This window comes from Dromaius novaehollandiae, chromosome 4 (assembly GCF_036370855.1).
Source record: "Dromaius novaehollandiae isolate bDroNov1 chromosome 4, bDroNov1.hap1, whole genome shotgun sequence".
Taxonomy (NCBI): Eukaryota; Metazoa; Chordata; class Aves; order Casuariiformes; family Dromaiidae; genus Dromaius; species Dromaius novaehollandiae.
The window spans coordinates 53,762,921-53,775,693 of record NC_088101.1 but is presented as its reverse complement, the minus strand read 5'-3'; the positions used below and the strand labels follow the sequence as shown (position 1 = coordinate 53,775,693).

Here is a 12,773-nt window from a genome sequence, read left to right as displayed (position 1 = left end):
TTGCTGTAGCAGATCAAAAATTGATAAATGGATTTGTATTCTGGATATGAGGTCTTACATTAATAAAGAAACAGCTTACACTATAGTTAGAAAAAGGAACATGGAGTATGTGGCCTGGATTTTAATCTCTGTATTGCCCTTAATCATATAATTACTTCCCTTTGTTTCAGTTTGGCAATTAAGGATGAGGATGGCAGTGCTTACCTGTCACTGTAAAAAGCATGGGGCTAGTTGGATAAAAAGCCTCGTGACAGTGCAGGGCATTAGTCACATTTCTATCCTCTATACCTAGCATATGCTAGATTCCCACAATAGAGAATATGGGATGCTTTGGGCAGTAGTGGCTTGAGTCAGGCAGAGCTAGCGCTGCACCAGAGCTAATCAGTGTTTCTGTTCTGGGGAATGGATCCAAATGGTGTTAGCTTGCATCCATAGCACAGTTAATCCACACTGTGGACAAGCCATTCGACAATAACTGAAAGTTGGCTGAGTTTACTTTTCATGAAAACTCAATAGCTAAAATTGTGAACCTACTAGTAGGGGGAATTACTTTGGCTAAGATCCTTTTACTGTAGTTAGATTTCATTGTCTTTTTTCATCTTGTGCTCTTTTACCTTCTTCTTCGAGAGCAGAACTCATCATGCCTTTCTCATCTTCCATCAAACTTGTATCAAATTCTTACAACAAAATTAATACCTTCAAAAACCCCTCCTCATTCTCTGCCATTGGCAAAAGCAACCCTGTTTGGCCCCTCTTCATTGCCAAATCAAGCCAGCACACACACAAATTGATCTATTTCCCATCATTAATATATCTCTTCAGTTCATCCTTTTTTCTGTTAATATCACAAAAAATACAATGCTTCTCCTAAAGTGATTGGTAATTATTCAGATAGGATGTGTGAGCAACCTTCGAATAAGATGTATAAACACCCTTTGTAAATGAGTAAGGATATTATACAAACAAGACTTAATGTGATACAATTACATACATTACACCTGTCAGAAACATGAGACATGCACAGACATATTGGAAAATAGAACTGTATCTGTTGTCTTAAAGGCTGTAACAGCTTAGCTTTCAGATTGCAAAGAATATTTTCACAGCCCTCAAGGACTGGAAACACCACAACTACCACAACCCCCTGCTCTGATGAAAGCTTAAGTTCTGCAGAGGTGGTTGAGACCACCTAAGAAGAAATTGAGATGGGATGTATCAGTGATTACGGGCTTAACCTAACTTTCATTCAAATTATTTTCTTGAAGGAACTGAATTATTCTTTTATGTTTACAGGTCTAATTACAACCACATCTAGAAAACTAGATCGAGAACAGCAGGGAGAACACATTTTGGAGGTAAATAATTCCTTTAGTTCTCTGAAATACAGTCACTGTAAGCTCATTATTCCTTTACTTTTACAGAGAGTGAGTTTAATGTACTTGATTACCATGTGAAGAATTTGGAGAACTGAATTTCAGAAGTAATTTGCTTCTGGGTTCATTATATTGCAATTCACAGAACTATCTGTCTTATAAAAACAGTGTTTTGGGACTTTTTCTTGAGAAAAGAATTAAGATACAGATAGAAGGCAATTATTTATTTTTTATTTCCCTAAACCAAGATCTTCTTCCAAGCAGTATAAAGGCATGATTACTAAAAGAGTGAAGGAGGGTGATTCAGTTTTTTTGCTAATTACTGCGATAGCTACTTCAGCTTGTGAAAAAGAAATGCTTTTTTTCTTTTTTTTTTTGCATTCTATTAGTAATAATAAAAGGAAAATGAATTAATTAGCAAGCCTGGTTTAGTGTTAGACACATTGTTCATGAAAATTGCAATGCTACCATCTTATTCTATTTTAAATCTAAAACCTGTTTGTATTGCAGTTTCCCAAAGCACTTCATGTCAATTATGTAATTTATTTCTGTGGACGTTGCTATGTATGTTGATTGTAAAATTGATACTTAATGCCTTTCACTCCTTTGCATATTTGCTGGCTCTTGTCTGAGATTTACGCAGTAAGTAAAATGAGCCATGGATCACTTTCTGACCCTGAAGGCACCTAGCACAGTATGGCTCAAGTGCACACAGGTAAACTCTTTTATCCCTAGAACAGGGTAGCCATATCCACGTTGCCTGTTGAGAATAGTGCCCGACTTGTGCACGTTCTCAAACTGTTCCTGGGGGTCATTTGGGAGAGCGCTATTTGTTCTCGGCCAAAACTTCTGCCGGAGATCATGCTAACAGCGTAGTGGTGTGGACAATTGGGTGCTAACACTCATGTCTACAGCCTTGATCCCTTTTGGTGTAATACTATGAACAAAACCCATAAGAGCAAAGCCCTGCCTTTTGATATTGCAATCCAAATTAAAAAATAAAAAGTAAACTAAGCAAATTTAACCTAAGTCATTATAAGATGATATGTACAGAAAGCACAAACACTTTCTTAAGGTTACAGTATCACACAAGGTTAAATAAATTCATCTGCTTTCAACATTCTCTATAAAAGACAGCAGGTTAAGCTGATTGCTCTTTAGTTTGGAATTTGGTTATTGCCTGGTATTATTCATAATTTAATTCTCTTCCTCTGTTTTGAATTCCCCATGTTTATTAAAGTTTTAAATAAAAGCCTGCAAAGTAGGAAAAAATTCTTAGCTATACAGCAATTATGAAAGACAGCCCAGCCCAAAGTAGCAGTTTCCCCATTTGTTAGTTTTATGTTGACACCTTTGAAAATAACTTGGGAAGAAACCCAGAAATGCACAGAGTGGTGGCAATATTATAAGCAGCTTGAGCCAAGTGCTGTGCATCTGGCTAATTAAGTGAGCATTGAAACGATGACCAGATGGGTTGGTGGGTATAATCCTTGTTGGTGATTAAAATTGACTGTTGTTTGCACTCTTGCTTTCATAGTAATAATATGCACCATTTTTTCATAACCAACTTTTAACTTTTTTCTGAGCACAAATTGAATAGCTTTTTTTTATACAGTCAGTTTTTAGTTTGTCATCTTGTTATTCTCTCGTATTCTAGTATTCTGATTGTTATAGTATCAAAAATGTCCTCAAAACTGACATTGCTTTCAAATCAAATTAGATTTTCCTCAGTTTTGCCAGTTATTCTTTTGGGTCAAGGCAATGCAAATTTTATGTAAGCAGACTAGTTACCCTGTCCCCCCTGGCATTGCCTGCTCTGGGACGTGTGTGTATGTTTGGTGGGGGGAAGGGGGTTGTTTGCTTTGTGTTTGGTTTGTTTTTGGAGCATTTTGGTTTTTGTTTGTGTTTTGTTTTTTAACCAAAATGTTTTAATTTCAGATAAACATAATTCTTATTTTTATTTTTTTGTTCACTACCCATATCAATAACATCAGATCAGCCCTAGAATTAGTACTGAAGGAGATTCTTTACTCCATTACTGGCTTTTTAGTAAAACTCCTGACAATTGGGGGGAGAGCAGAGTTGATTTTATTTCCCATTTCATTTAGGGTATGGAAATGGATTGTTGTGTGTGTTCTTTAAAAAGGCTATCCTTTTTAACCTTTTTTCGAACAAGATAGTGACTTTATGTCTTAAAATATATAGCTTTCTTTTAATGGATAGGCCTGTCAGATTCGGAAAGTTATATTCTTGCTTACCTCTTATAAATTGCATCTTTTGAGGTGTAAAATCAAACAATTAGATTTAAAAGTTGCAAGGAAACACTAGGTTGAAAGGATGTTAAGATATTACTACAGTGAAGCTATTACCTGAGATACTATACTTGTGTGCTGTTCCTGTACTCAAGAAGTTGATGTTTCAGTTACCATGCTGCAAAATAGTGAGAGAGATTTAATGTGTATGTTAACTCCTGCATTCTGTACCTCAAACATTGAAATGCTAAGACAATAGCTGTATAAATCTTTGTAGTGGCTTATCTAAAAATTCACCAAATAGGTTGTTTTTTTGGTTGGTTTTTTTTTTTTAACCTAACACTGTAAGTAAATAAGGTTAGGGAAATACTGTACAGTTGTAATAGTTTGAAGAAATTATTATGAAAAAACACACATACACACAGATTGGAAAGACCATATCGGAACTGAGCATTAACCTTTTTTATTATTATTACTAATTTTTTATTTTTTTTATAAAAACAGGTAACGGTAACAGACAATGGTATTCCTGCAAAATCAACTATTGCACGGGTGATTGTGAAGGTTTTAGATGAGAATGACAATAAGCCTCAATTCTTGCAAAAGTTCTACAAAATCAGGCTTCCAGAGCGTGGTAAGCCAGAACGAGAGAGAACTGCTAGGAGAGAGCCCATCTATCGGGTTATTGCTGCAGATAAAGATGAAGGTCCCAATGCAGAGATATCTTACAGCATTGAAGATGGTGATGAACATGGCAAATTCTTTATTGAACCGAAAACTGGAGTGGTTTCATCAAAGAAATTTTCTGCAGCAAGGGAATATGATATCCTTTCAGTGAGTCAAAGTCTCATATATCATGAATATGTGGAGTGCACTTTTATCTGTATTCTCATCACTTCTTATTCAGTAGCTGGCAGATGAGTGGCTGCGGTATTGGAAGATAGCAGGCATCCGCAAATGCAGAAGTCTTGTTTTGCTTGTGTTATTTAAAGGATGATTTCAGAGGGCTGCATTGAGAAAGTGAATCAAGAAGCTGCTGTTCTTTTTCCAAAACTTAACAGATAATGAATGTGATGAGGGAACATAGACAATCACAGATTTTGACTCTCTTTCAGAAAGGTAGCAAAATTAAAGTGAATTTATAGTAACAGAATGTATGCTACTATCAGGTGCTGCATGTTTTTACTCTGCCACTTTATGAGACGCTTAACCTTTTTGGATATATCTCACACAAGCAAACGTGTTTGGGACTTCTTACTACTTTTCCATTTATATGACATAATGATTTATGTGATTCTGTAGCCTGAAGGATGTATCTATTTCACAGATTAAAGCTGTAGATAATGGTCGCCCACAGAAATCATCAACTACACGGCTTCACATAGAATGGATTCCAAAGCCTATCCCACCTGCAGAGCCCATTTATTTTGAGGAAACATTTTTTTCTTTTACGGTGATGGAAAGTGACCCAGTTGCTCACATGATTGGCGTAATAGCTGTTGAACCTCTTGGAACACCACTTTGGTTCGACATAACGGGTAAGGATGCCTTGGGGGCTTTTATTATTGGAAACAAATGCATGAAGGGTGAGATGCAGAAGAGCTGGTTTCTTAACCTCTCTTCTAAATAATACAAGGTTTTGACATTCTTTAGCTATAGATGGTTCCCCCCCCCCCCTTAGAATTTTTTATTTCATTATAAATCAAAATGATTTTAAAACTTTTATGAATGCCACAGTTGAAGAAGAAAAATACATTGCAAAATATAGGGCTGTGTTTCAATTTTGGAATTGACTTAAGAATATTGTGTCAGTGAAATTAAGGTAAATTGAATCAATCTCATAGGTTATTGGACAGGGAAAGAAGTAAAATGCCAGTTTTCTGCAAATGGAGATAGTACACCCAAAGAGAGATTATACTGCTCACATTGACTTCTTGTCCTTTTGGCTGCTCCTTTCCCCACTGTGCCTTGGTTCAGTACTAGGAGGAAAGAGTATAATGTTCATAACCCTGGCAAACTACTTACATATATGTATTTTTACTGTTAAAGAGTGCCTTTAGCCTCTTCTGCTGAAAGGAGAATTCTGGTCAGTAATGTGACTATACACAGGTGCTGTAGTGGCAAAATGAATAAAACTTTTTAATTTTAGACTTAATCACTAGACTTCCAAGTACCGGGAATACAGTCTCTTCACTGTATACCTGATATTAAAAACAAATTCTGTCCTTTCTTACATCTTTCAGAATCAAGGATAATAGAGCCTTGTTTCAGGAGATGTTCCTATAGTGAACTGTTTCTAGACTTAAGATAGCCCTATCAGATTGGGATTTTCCATCACACATGAGAGAGAGAAGAATCTTCTTCACCTTGGTTACTAGTGAAAATTTTAGCAATGATTATAGTGTTTAGAGTTGTAGAGGAGGAGAAAATTTTTTGAAATAATTTCTTACAAGTTTAATGATTTTTGAAGTTAGTTTCATTTGTATATGGTTTTTAAGGGACACCAAGAACAGCAGTAGTTAAAAACAAAATTTGTAAAACTGATGCACAGAGCAGAAAGTACTTGACTGTTCTCTGAAAGCTTTCAAGCAAATCCATGTGCACAGTATTACATGAGAACAGACACAGGTCTTAGGTAAAAGCTTGCTTTCCGCCTGAGCAGCCTGTGATAGTTTTGATATCATTGCTACTGTGTTAAATATTTATATAGAGTTATTTTATGATTCTTTTTAATGTAACCTGCAAAAAGTAAGCTCCTGTCCAAATAGATTAGAGTCAAATAAAAGGATTTTGAATTTAGACAAAGGGAGGGGTTAAAGAGGTCTTAGATCTGTGCATCTGTGTAAAGGGAGTAATGGGTTCAGATGCCTCCTCGAATTCTCACAGGGCCAAAGCTATCAGCACAGGAGGTATTTGGGAACTGGGACTGCCCTTTTACTGTTTTTTCCAAACATGCATGTGCACATACATGGAAGTAAAGAAGACAGAAAATATAAAAATTGCTTAAGGAAGCAGAAATGGAATATGAAGAAGTTCCTATCTGCTCTGGTTCAACCAGGATTATCCAGTCAACAATCAGAACTATCTGTAGAGCAAAAAGAGGCCACTAAAGGCAAGGTTAAGAAAAGTATAGTGTCAATAAAACATGAGTGGTTCGCAGGGGTGAAGAAGATGAAATAGAAGAGGCCTCAGATATCATTAATGACTTCAGTCCTGACAGTTTCCACAGGGTAAAGCAATGGCATTTGTTGGGGTCTCTAGTTTGGCAGAATTCATTAACAAGATTGGGGATGTACTTCTCGACTGTTCTTTTTAGTTTTTTTTTTAACTAGTGTACTCTGAATAGTGTGTTATTAGTTCGATAATGGTTTTATTTTGATTTTTCTTCTCCTAAGCATGCAATTTGGACAGGTTGGACACTTATTTTTATTGTATGCTTAACACAGAAAATAGATGATCTATTCCTGCTATTTTTAAAAGACATATGTAGAAAACTCCCAAGGGGATTTTTTAATTACTTTTTATATTTATTTTTTAATGTGGAGGGAAAGCAGGACTTATCCACGGACTGTAAAGGCAAACATTTGATTTTAACTGTTTTCTTAAACAAAAATGTTTTGGAAAGTTTGGTATGTGATCATGTTATTAAGTTATCAGCTGCTTTTAAAGGTGATCTCTTTACTGCCCTCTTTTACTGTTTCTAATAGCATGACATAATTTGATTGACAGCTTTCCTTTGTGTTCTGTGCTTGCTTTCCATGCTTTCTTTCTTTTTGGCTGAGCCAGGAGACAAGCTTGCTAGTGAAGTATTTTACATCTTTCAGATGGCTTGTGACCTGAACTGTACAGCAGAAGGTATCTGCTGAGATCACATAATTTATTACCAGATTATGAGATCTGAAATGAAAGCGTACATTTATAAAATATTTATTTTATTAACTCTTCGGAAATCAAAGTGTTCACAGTTGCATTTGTGACAGGTTTGTTTTTGTTTTGTTTTGTCATCATTACATTTACACAGCATCAACTTAGAGCTTCCAGTTTTGGCTTTTGACCAAAACTGTTGCTATTATACTTTCAGTGCACTTGATGCAGACATTTGGGTTGGGTGCTGCTTCAGCGGACTGCCAGATATCACCGCTACTAGAAAAATTAAACAAGGCCTTTGCAATTTCTTTACTTTAAAATAAATGAATAAATAAGTCAGTCAGTGAGTTTGTCCTTACGCCAGGGAAACTGATTGAACAGGTTCATGCCCGTTGATCCTGCAGTTCCCTTACAATGGAGATGACTTCATTGAGACATTAAATTCTAGACATTAAATTCATTCCTACCTATCTGAGAAAACAATCTCACATATCAACTATAAAAAAATCTAGAAACTCACTTTCTGAAGCAGACATCTTGCATGAAACCAAATAAAAAATTTCACATGCACCTGCTCCAAACAAAGCTGCTGCATTTCACCCTGTTCATTTTATATCCATGTGTATGATTCTTCTAGGCCAATAAGAGAAATTGGCTTTCAGTGAAACTAGAAAAATTTCAGTGTTCTTATTATTAACTGTTTCTAAATATCTTAAATCCAGTGAAGCAGAATCCAGCCCATCTTTCCTAGATTGGTGTGTGTCTGTTATGCAGTAGAACCTTCTAAAGGTGCAATCCTTTTATGTTGAAATGGGGGCCCATTTCAGTATTTACTGCTCTTTCTTGGATTAAATATAAATTTGCAACCATTGGAATTTCACCTTCTCACTTATGGCTTTTCATAAAAAGTATTCAATGATTTACAAAACATAGCATATAATAACTCCTTAAAAGTAAGTAAATAAAGCACTTGTTACACCTGAATGGTATCCCTTTAAAATATAATTAGAAAAACATATGCATGTAATTAGAAAAAATTGCTTTGCTACATCTAGCACTGGCTTGACCAAAACAAAAATTAACTCCTCCATTTTAGGTAGTTTATTGGAAACTCTAAAGCAATTGTAGTTAATGGCCATCTTTATCATTGTTTGAGCTTAATGGACATTGTGTTCTCATGACAATCTGGTCAAAGTGGCATGCATGATGAGAATGATGATCAACTAAATGTTTAAACGACTTAAGTGTAGCTATTGATCTACATGGTTATTTAATTATATTTCAAAGGGTAATTTGAAAGTTTTGCAAGGGAAGTAAGTTAACTTGCTTCAGAAAAGGAGCTTGAGCATATTTAAAGCATTTAAGCTTTTAACGCTCATCTAAGTTCTACTTATCTCAGTAGGAGTTAGACAATGAGTTCTTCTAGGTACTTGGCCTTGACACAAGCATCCTTTGGCATCACTGTAGCTTTTTCAACCTTATCTCTGTTAATATATGAGTATATTAATTTTTACTCTGACCCAAGAGGTATAAATTTGACAGCCCTTCTGATTTAAGCTTTTTATTTATTTTGAGACAAAAGACCTTTTCCACTATTTAGCCCAACTTTCTGCACAAAATAAGCTATCATATTTCACCTAGTAATTCTCTATTTCCTGCTATTTGGAATCCTTAAATTCTGATTTAAAAATATGAGACTCTTGCCTCGGAATCTACCTGTGAACTTTCCATGAGCCAGACAACTCAGCTCTGTCCAAAACTACTCTGATTTAAATATCTGTAATAGCAGCATACCATGTCACCAGAAAAACAAAGAGTTTAAACTGTCTGTATAGTTCCACCTTCATTAAGCATCTGAAGAACAACATGAACATACATGAAACAGTACAGCAGTGTTGTGTTTTATGAACTTTTCCTCCTCCCAATTTCTTGAACAAGGTGGCAACTATGACAGTCGATTTGATGTGGACAAGGGCACTGGAACCATCATTGTCGCTAGACCTCTTGATGCAGAGGAGAAATCAAATTACAACTTGACGGTAGAGGCCACAGATGGAACCAGATCTATCAGCACTCAGGTAATGGAATTTCTAATGAAGTGTTTATAGAAGGAGGAATTTGTAGCTGCATGGATTTTTTTTTGTTTCCTTTTATAACTTTTTTTCATCCTGGACAGTGAATCTGGTTTATATAAATTAGGGACTATGTCTAAAATAGAAGTGGATTCTGATATTCCTAGAGCCATAGAGCTTGGCAGTCCAGGTGGAGGCTGTGTGTTAGTACAAAAACAGTCTGAATCAACGGCTTTCAGTTTCTATCATGTTCCTACGTTAGCTGAGTAAATGAAAGCAGAAACTGAGCCCTTGCTTGAATGATTTACTCACAAGAAAAGATTAATACTCTTTATCTTAATTACCCCTCTTTATCCTTCTCCCCTAAAATCACTAAATAATGTGATTACTTAGCTGGGTCTTTAGAAGACCATTATAAATCTTTTCTGTGGATGGCAAAATGTACAATGTCCAAATACAGTTTCATAAAACTGAGGTGATCCTCCTGCATGCTGTGCATGTGGAAACAAGCTCTAGATGATAAAATCTCAGCATTCATTCTCCTGAGTAGTTTCTTTTACCTTTGAGGAAGGTCCAAATTGCCACTTGCTGGAGAGTCTTTGGTAATTTGTGACGAGCCAAATTTCTCTAAATTACCTCCCTGCTAAGGTTCCATAGTAGTGGCAACTTCTTTGCAGTTGGGCCGATACGAAGTTCACTTTAAGTCAGGAGCCTTTTGTGACATTACTAGAAGTAACACATAGTAAGTCAGGATGTGACGTAGCTCTCTCCTGTTTTTCCCATGTAGTTTCTCTCCCCAGACTAGAATCTGAATGTATTTGGAAGTAAGGTTTAGTTGAGGCTGGTGTGAATGAAGCCATGAGCACACTGGAGCTCCCCAGTTCCATGTGGAAAGGAGAGGAATTATTTACTGAACGAAGACAGTTTGATTGGGATAGTGATGCATGCGTGTTACCTATCACTGAGCTAGCCCTTAGTTATGAAACTTGCAGAGCAAATAGTGTCTTTCTGCTGTTTGCTACCTACATAGAAATCTCTAATATGAACCTAGCTTCTTGTTGATCAACCTTTGTGCAATATGTATGTTTTTCTGTTGTTTCCCTATATCTTTTAAAATCTTCTTCCCCCTCTCAGCTAGAGGGAAAAACGTTTCTTGTAAATGTTCAGGATTTAAAACAGAATCTTTATTCAGCTGACTGCATGTCTGGAGGCTAGATAGGTGAAATAAACTAAATTCTAGTAGAAGGTTGCAAGGGTAGTAGCTTCCTTTGACAGCCACCTTTAATGGTGGCAATAATGAGTAATACTGTGTACCATGAACCTTCAAAAACTACAGTGTGTCCTCCAATAGAGTGTAAGTCAGAACTTGCTGCTGTTGTGGCTGTTACCATTGCAACTGGTGCTGATAATCACCATAAAATGTTTGGAAAGCCATGCCATAAGTTTATTGCCCAGTTGTAGTAAAAATACTGAGTGGATTCATGTCTTCCAATCCCAGAATGCTGGATAGAAGGCATGAAATAGTGTGAAAAGATTATAAGAATCCCAGATCCAAGCAAAAGAGAGTTTCCTTTGCCAGGAAAAGTCAGAAAGACAGCAAGAGGTTTGTCTTCAAGAATCAAAAACCTCACAATGTTAGGTGTTTTGGGCAATTTGGGGATTGGTAAAAGATGAATTTGTGGTCTCGATTATGGCAGATGTTCTATCCAGTGCTGCTGCTTATATGTAGCTGAATTTATCCAGGCCTTCTGAACTGTCAGAGTCGAACCATCATCTGTTTTGTCTTCTGGAACAACCAAGAATTGGAAAGTCACAAAAATACTTTAACCCTCACCGCTTCTCTTCTCCTGGTTGGTGTGACTCATTAACTTCTCAGAAGTGTGCACAGTGTAGCTTTTGTCCAATTCGTTTAAAATGAACTTGTTATTTTAGCATTTTGTAAAGTCAAGTGAACGCTTACTGCAACAATCTCCTGCAGCAAAATTGGGACAGTAGTCTCAGATTTATCTTCATTTATTTCTATGATTGCATTTTATATGATTTTCTTTTCTCTCTCTCCTTTTTCCCTCATCAAGAGTTGGCAGGAATAGAGGTTGTGGTTTCTATTACAGGAGAGCACAAAGACTTCATTTTCTTTATCTTCCTTTTTCCCCTGCTTGGGGAATAAGCACAAGTTACGCTGTTGCTCTTTGAGTCTCAACACTTTTAATTCCCTTGAAGTTGAAGGTGTTACTTAAGCCTACTAGTGTGTAAATTCCATTACTCACAGCTGAAATGATGATGAAAATTTGAATGCTGATGATGCGTTGGATCCTTTAAAGTGCTGATAGTCAGTTAAAAAGGGGTGACAGACACAAGAAGTCTGAATCCTGAGTATGTAGGATATTAAGAACAACGATATGCAAAACAGAACTTATAGGTTACAAATAATTGATGTAAACATTTTGAAATGCAGTAAACAATTTAATGGACCTTGAGTAACAGCAGATTAAGTGATTTTAAATTTACTTTGAAAAAGCAGATGATGTTTTCAAGACATTGTTGGGAAGTGAATAAGAAACCAAATATATCCATCTCATTGTGTAGAAGTAGTGTATTGAGTCTGACTTCTAAATTAGAAGGCTTTTGCTGGCCTTAGGCCATGAACATCTGTAGGGCATTTGACTCTTTCAGGACTTCAGTTAAATAGCTTATTTGAAAAATAGAGCAGCAGCAGTAGGCGTGGAGGCTATTAGAATTTTCTGTGCATCTAAATGCCAAATGCATGATGCAAAAGAAGAATAAACAAATTCCAGGCCTACAGTAATGGTGTTTGACAAAGATTATTTGGAGACAAGTAGGAAGGAATACAACTGTTAAGAAAAAAAAAAAAAAAAAAAAAAAAACCAAAAAACCACAATGTATTAATATTTTTGGATTATAAGGTTTTGGCCTTAAATGGAAAAGGTTATTCACAGGAAATAAGCCATACAGGAAATATTCAGTTGCTTTTTAAAAAAAATACATAAAAATCCTGTTTACAGGATTCTAGTCATTGCTATGGCTATCAGGCTTTTTTTTTCATTAGAAGTAATACATAAGAAAGTTTAAAGCTAATTGCAGTAGTTTCCCTATTGCTTTCCTATTGCTGAATATTGAATCTTGTTTTATGCAAAATTTATATGGATATTATACTTCAGGGTTGATTTGGGAATGAAGGATAGAATGCT

At 35.9% G+C, this 12,773-nt stretch overlaps 1 protein-coding gene across 8 annotated transcripts in view; it reads left to right on the top strand.

Moving 5' to 3' along the window:
- Positions 1-12,773, top strand: part of FAT1 (FAT atypical cadherin 1) — a 112,462-nt gene that overhangs the window by 60,083 nt on the left and 39,606 nt on the right. For all 8 annotated transcript variants that reach the window (XR_010389053.1, XM_064511069.1, XM_064511068.1 and 5 more), the window contains exons 4-7: positions 1,294-1,355; positions 4,130-4,459; positions 4,953-5,163; positions 9,431-9,570. Coding sequence is in view for 7 of the 8 variants with exons in the window: in XM_064511069.1 (XP_064367139.1) it covers positions 1,294-1,355; positions 4,130-4,459; positions 4,953-5,163; positions 9,431-9,570 (743 nt within the window). In the remaining variant the exon portion in view is untranslated. The remainder of the gene's footprint in view (positions 1-1,293; positions 1,356-4,129; positions 4,460-4,952; positions 5,164-9,430; positions 9,571-12,773) is intronic.